Consider the following 7,189-nt stretch of genomic DNA (forward strand, 5'->3'; position numbering starts at 1 on the left):
CCCACCTCACAAGGGGGCACAATCTCAGCAAGAATCCTTGGACCATTTCTTTCCCAACAACCGCCAGCCTGAGACGGCTCCTTTGGTAGTTCACACACATCACGACTTCCAGCCTGCTGTGAGTGCCCAGGTGTCATCAACGTGTCCTTCGTTCTAGTATCTGCTGCAGCTTGCTGTAGTGCCAATTCAGATTTAAGTCGCTATTATGAAAACAGCTAGCAACAGCAACTGAATGTAAACAAATTCTGAGATCAGGGTAGTTGTCACAGGTGTGGTGGCTTTTGGAGAATGGACAAAAAAACAAAACAAAACACCATAAAACCCTGAAACAATTTCTTTAGGTTGTTATCCTGCCAGTGAGCAGAACAAACTGAATGTACACAACATGATAATGATAAAAAATTGGCTTCTTTTTATGGATTAGCACATTATACTAATTTGTTTGGTTAATGTATTGATCCATGTAATATGTATTTCCAGACAATAGATTAATTGAATAACCATGCTAAACGGCTTGCATGAATATCATCACTGGATTTTTCTTCCATTTTATCTTGAAATAGATTAGGTTAGCAGATAATGATTCGCCCCAAAACAGTGAGAATCAATGAGCTTCAGAACTGAATCAGAATTTGAAATCTCCTAATCACTACTGGCTGCTTTTGAGGATGTAGATAATAATAATAATAATAATAATAATAATAATAATAATAATAATAATAATAATAATAATAATAATAATAAAAGTTGGAAGGGACCTTGGAGGTCATCTAGTCCAGCCCCCTGCTCAGGCAGGAAATCCTATACCATTTCAGACAAATGGCTGTCCAGTCTCTTCTTAAAAACTTCCAGTGTTGGAGCATTCACCACTTCTGGAGGCAGGTTGTTCCACTGGTTAATTGTTCTAACTCTCAGGAAGTTTCTCCTTAGTTCTAGGTTGCTTCTCTCCTTGATTAGTTTCCACCCGTTGCTTCTTGTCCTGCTTTCAGGCACTTTGGAAAATAGCTTGACTCCCTCTTCTTTGTGGCAGCCCCTGAGATATTGGAATACTGCTATCATGTCCCCCCTTGTCCTTCTCTTCATTAAATTAGACATACCCAATTCCAGCAGCCTTTCCTTATATGCTTTGGCCTCCAGTCCCCTGGTCATCTTTGTTGCTCTTCTCTGTACTCTTTCTAGTCTCTCAACATCTTTTTTACATTGTGGTGACCAAAACTGGATGCAGTATTCCAAGTGTGGCCTTACTAAGGCATTGTAAAGTGGTATTAATACTTCACGTGATCTTGATTCTATCCCTCTGTTGATGCAGCCCAGCACTGTGTTGGCCTTTTTGGCAGCTGCAGCACACTGCTGGCTCATATTTAAGTGATTGTCCACTAGGAGTCCGAGGTCCCTCTCACAGTTACTACTATTGAGCAAGGTACCCCCTATACTATACCTGTACATTTGGTTTTTCTTGCCTAAATGTAGAACCTTACTTTTTTCACCATTGAATTTCATTTTGTTAGATAGCGCCCAGTGTTCAAGTCTGTCCAGATCCTCCTGTATCCTAAGCCTGTCTTCTGGAGTGTTGGCTATTCCTGCCAGCTTGGTGTCATCTGCAAATTTGATGTTAATTAACCTCCCCAAAAAATCACAAAAAACCCCTGTTAAGATCCATCTAGGCAGCAGTGAGCTGAAAAACTGGTCTGGATAACTTGCATTTGATAAGAGCAGATACTTTCCATTGCTAGGAAGTCACAGCAGGTATCAACCAAATGACATATTTATCCTGGCTCTTCCTGGCATGTGATTGTCTGTTTGTTTTTTCAGCTGCATCTTATAGCCCTGAATGGTCCCCAGAGTGGCAGCATGCGAGGCATCCGAGGAGCTGATTTCCAGTGTTTCCAGCAAGCTCGGCAGGTTGGACTATCTGGCACTTTCCGAGCATTCCTGTCCTCTCGGCTGCAAGATCTCTACACCATAGTGCGCAGAGCAGACAGGAGTACGGTGCCAATTGTCAATCTCAGGGTAGGTTGGGTCACAGATCTGAGCAAATTAAGCTTCATCAAAGAACTGAGAAGATAATCTATTGCCTTTAAAGGACAAAATACTGTGATCCCAAAAAGCAAGATCAAATCATACAGACTAAACTTAGCTCCTTCCCCCCACCCAAACAATTGCAGAAAAAGATATACTATGTAACTAGTTAATTGATCTTGGTTTAAATAAGACTTTGCACAAGATAGCTCAGCAGGGCTATCAGCAGGGGATCAAATATTTTTCCCCTCACTATAGATGATAGATAGATAGATAGATAGATAGATAGATAGATAGATAGATAGATAGATAGATAGATAGATAGATAGATAGATAGATAGATAGATAGATAGATAGATAGATAGATAGATAGATAGATAGATAGATAGATAGATAGATCACAATATTCTTCTTGGTAATGTGAAAACAAAAGTGTTTATCAAGGTCAAATCAGCCATGCAGAAAGGCAACTGGGCATCACATGTTTTGTGATGAATTTAGTTTAACATTTTTGTAAATGCTTCGACCAAAGGATAAAGGAAAAGCTTGTAATGTTTTCAGATGATATTACAGTACAGCAAACAGGATTTTGATGGATGGAAATGTAAGACAAAACCTGAGAAAATTGAGTGGATATATCTGATGTCTGTCTTTCAATAGGAAGGGTCATTTGCACATATAAAGGATCCATAATAACTGACAATAGTAAAAGTTGTGAAAATAATTTTTGCTACAAACTAAATATGAATCAGCAGGGCAGGGCAGGAGCTGAAATCCTAGAATAATTCTAGATTGCCTCTATGGACATTTTATTCCATAGATATAAGTAGACTAGAATAAAATGTCCATAGAGGCAATCTAGAATTATTCTAGGACTTCAGCTGCTGCCCTGCTGGTTCATATTTAATAAAATCTCTCCTGGGATATAGTAGAGTGTTAAATACAGATATTTTAACGATATTGGGGTGTGTTTTTTTAAATTTATGGTGGTATATAACTATTGATGGTTTTGATGGAACATGGCTAATAAGATGGTAAACATGGCAAGGGATTAGTTTTAAAGCTATTTTTTTAAAGCAAAGGTGAATTACGGTAATCTTTGACTTACAATAGTTTGTTTAGTGACCATTTGAAGTTAAAAACAACACTGCGTCCCTGTGGTCATGTGATCAAAATATAGATGGTTGGTAACCGACTCATATTTATGATGGTTGCAGTGTCACCTTTTGCAACATCTGACAAGCAACTTCATTGGGGAAGCCAGATTCACTTAACAACCATGTTACTAACTCAACAACTGCAGTGATTCACTTAACAAATGGGACAAGAAAAGTCATAAAACAGGGGAAAAACTCAACAAATTTCTCACTTAGCAACATAAATTTTGGGCTCAATTATAGTCCTAAGTCGAGGACTGCCTGTAGTATGGCAAATAAAATTCAGCTCTGAGCAATGCAAGGTACAGCAAAGAAGTAATTACATTTTTTGTCATTATGGAGCAATCAAAATCGACTATAATAAATTAGATGACAGTTTGTATAATATCTCTCTTTACAAGAACAATTTTTACTTACAATAGGCACTTGATCATGGCCTTTAAAAACCATTTGACTCTGCTTTCTTTAAAAAAAAATCTTTAATGCCTTTGTCCAGATCAACAGGTTCTACTTTGGACATTGAACATTTAATTACCAAAGAATATTCAAAAATTAATTTAATACAGGTAGTCCTCAACCTGTGATCACAACTGAGCCCCAAATTTCCATTGTTACACAAAGCCCTAAGTTGTGCCCCATTTTATGGCCTTTTTTGCCAGTTAAGCAAATTACTGTGGTTGTTAAGCGAATCTGGCTTCCCCCAAACCGACTTTGTCGGAAACTGGCTGGAAAAGTTGCAAATGGCAATCCCATGATCCCAGGACGCTGCAACTGTCTCGTTTCCAGGCGCCTGAATTTTGATCACCTGACCATAGGGATGTTGCAACAGTCATGTGTAAACCAGTCATGTCATTTTTTTCAGTACCGTTATAACTTTGAATAGGTGCAAATCGAGGACTATCTGTAGAAGCTTAAACCATTCTTGGCATCCCCAAGATTTAGAGTGCTTCAACCTAGCAAGTCTTCAGACTATCTCTAAAAATCTGTCTTTTCTCCCAAGCTCTGGGCTATATTAATTAATGAGCCCAAGGAGATATTATTCCCCTTTGTGTTTCAGTCTATTCTTATGTTCTTTCTTCAGGTATTATACTAACTTTAATTTTATGCTGCCCAGAGTCTGTATTAAGTGTGGCTTTATAAAATAAATGAACCAATGAATGAACAAACGACTGATATACATATTCCCAAGGTTATGGACAAGGAGAATTTTCTAGATATGTCACCCAGGTTCCTTCAATTGGAAATAGGAAGGAATTTTGACAGATGCCGTCTCAGTGATCTATAGATTCTTGAAATGGAAAGCTCTGACTAAAGAACATTTCTAGTCAGAAAATGTTTTTTGGAATACTGCTTAGGCAAACGCATTGCTCTGTTTTGTTTCTTCTCAGGATGAAGTGTTGTTTAATAACTGGGAGGGCCTATTCTCGGGTGCTGAAGCTCCATTCAGAACTGGGGTTCGCATCCTCTCCTTTGATGGAAGGGATGTCCTGAGAGACTCTGCATGGTAAGTTGGGGCTGAGGAGAGTGGTTTAGTTTCCAGTGAAGATTTTGGAATGTGCTTAGATTGTTAATTTGTTCTACTTCCTGTGGAGTGGCACAATGTTTTCAAAGGCATCCAAGGTCTCTTTTCTGATTTGTAAGCAATACGGTTTATGTCCCCACCCCACCCCTTCCCCAACCCGCATGATGCATTTTATTAAGACAAGGGATGCAGCAATGAAATGCTTTTGTGTTACCTAGCCCTTTAGCAACATTTATTTGTATACTTTGGTGCAGAGCAGAGCAGATGTTTTGTGTGAAGCCACTATCTGGCCCCAGCCTATTTTTCCTTTCCCTGGGGTTAGGTAGTAAGATTTGCTCAGATTTTCTTTAACTTTATGGAGCATGAGTAGTGGTCACAATAGCTGAGGCACTATTAGGCACTACAAATCTTATACAAAAATCATGGTCCACCAGGCAGGGAGGCAGAGTTCATGCATGAGATTAAGCCAAGGGACGGTTACACTGTTATGAACCTAGCCACTACTCTTCAACCACGATTTATTCCTTATTAAATTGCACTGACCCAGCCAAGTAGAGTTCACTCAATTATAGCTAAACAGTAACATAGAAGGGTATATGAACACAGTCATGGTGGTTCTGCGTGTGAAATGGCCTTAACGTGAGTGCGTTTTTCAGGCCTCAGAAGTATGTGTGGCATGGCTCCGATTCCAAGGGACGGCGACTAACAGAGAGCTACTGTGAGACATGGCGGACAGATGACACCGTGGTGACTGGCCAGGCTTCCTCGCTGGCATCAGGCAAGCTGCTCGAACAGAAGAGCAACAGCTGCAGAAACGCCTTTGTCATCCTATGCATCGAAAACAGCTTCATGACTTCCAAGAAATAGAACCCCTGAATGTGCTGATTGCAAGTGGAGGCCGGGAGTCCAAATGTTCCCCCTTCTGCAATGGGGAGCAGGCAGGGGATTCCTCCCCCTCCACCGTCAATCAGGACAATGCGTCCAGCCAGTTTCATAATATAGCAACCAAGCAGATAAATGAACAAGAAAGCCAAAGAGCGTCTGCATATGATTTCCAGCACAGATGGATGCTGTTGTTTTTTTTGTTGTTGTTCTCGTTTCCTCTGAGCACCGCTGCTGGGGGGGCTCAGGCAGAGCAGGATTGTATGCAAGGCAGTCTCCAGGCAAGGTCAGCTCCCAAAATGGTTCTGTTTTTCTCTCTCTCTCTCTCTCTCTCTCTTCTGCCCTTACAGTATGTAACATTTGATGGCCTTTTTCTTGTTATCCTAAAGCTTCCCTGATCGCCTCCCTTTCCCTCTTGCCTTAAAAGAGAAAACCCAGGTCAAATGGGATGTCAGAGATCTATTTATTTTTACTGACTCAGTACAAAATGGCTTCCCCAAACAGGGACGTGCTGATGGTGCTGCCTTTGGAAGCCCCCATTGTGAGCGTGTTAAATCCCAATCACTTGGCATTCAGGATACCATCTGCTCTTCTGTTAGGAGCTAAAGGAAACATATTATCTTGCTGAAAAATCCATGAACAAAATTAAGAGTTTTCTAGTCCCCAGGCAGGCTTTCCTGAATCTGCCCCGCATAACCTCAAAAACATCCTTTTCCAAAAATGTTGCCCTGGCAACTCTGCTGGCCCTGCCAGCTGGCTCAACTGCTTTTGCTTTTTTTAAAATTTTCAGACACAGAAGGAAGTAACATTGCTCCCTTCAAAGGCTATTTACAATTCCTGCTACAGAGATGCTACAACATCCTTTGCAAAAACAGGGTCAGAAGAGAGAGACGAAGAACACTAGTCGTTATTAAGCCCCATTCTCCCCATGTCCTTTAATTGCCCATTTCTTGTTCTTCCAAGAGACAGGAGTATTAAAAGGAACAGCCTTAAAGGTAATTTAGGTGTAGGATTTTCCTTAGAGGCCTGGAGGGAAGGAAATTTACCACACAAAAAGAATCTGTATTTGTTCCTTTATTGAGGATTTTTTGTTGTTATTGTTAAAAATATTTTTCTTCTCCGCTTTGCAGGGAAGTTGCCTTTCTTTACCTTTGCCCAGAAACTGGGTTACAGCGAATTCTGGGGAGCCCCAGAGTTTCCATTAGTTACCAAAGCCCTGCCAATTTTGTCCCTTGGCCCTGCTGATAGCAGCCACCCCTTGGAGAGAGAGTTTGTTCTATGCTGATCAACCCATTCAGCTTTAAACATCAGCTACAAAATACCAGGGAGCACATAACACGAGCAGTCTCTGTCTTTGAAAAGTAGTTGCCAGGTAACAGTAGAATAGACAAGAAAGCCAAATGCACCCACAAGGAACTGCTTTCAGCGCATCAGGTTAACTCAAATCCTGACACCACCACCACCACCCCAATGCCAGTGGAGGCTGGAGGACCAAATTGGCTAAGTGCTGTTAGTCACTACTTTGCAACCAAAAAGAGACCCACCCCTCCAGTCTTTGATTGTCTCTTCCCCTGCTCCTAACACTGGGGCAGGAACCATGCCTACACAT

At 40.8% G+C, this 7,189-nt stretch overlaps 1 protein-coding gene across 1 annotated transcript; it reads left to right on the forward strand.

Moving 5' to 3' along the window:
* Nucleotides 1-4: 4 nt before the first annotated feature.
* LOC107301327 (collagen alpha-1(XVIII) chain-like) lies at nt 5-5,777 on the forward strand (the record flags this gene model as incomplete). Its single annotated transcript, XM_015830568.1, has 4 exons — nt 5-118; nt 1,813-2,010; nt 4,565-4,680; nt 5,355-5,777. Coding segments are annotated over 4 exons (639 nt in total), but the record flags the coding sequence as incomplete, so codon positions are not given.
* Between the last annotated feature and the right edge of the window lie 1,412 nt (nt 5,778-7,189).

Source organism: Protobothrops mucrosquamatus, unplaced genomic scaffold, assembly GCF_001527695.2.
Source record: "Protobothrops mucrosquamatus isolate PMUCROS unplaced genomic scaffold, P.Mucros_1.0 scaffold11548, whole genome shotgun sequence".
In the NCBI taxonomy this organism is placed as follows: Eukaryota; Metazoa; Chordata; class Lepidosauria; order Squamata; family Viperidae; genus Protobothrops; species Protobothrops mucrosquamatus.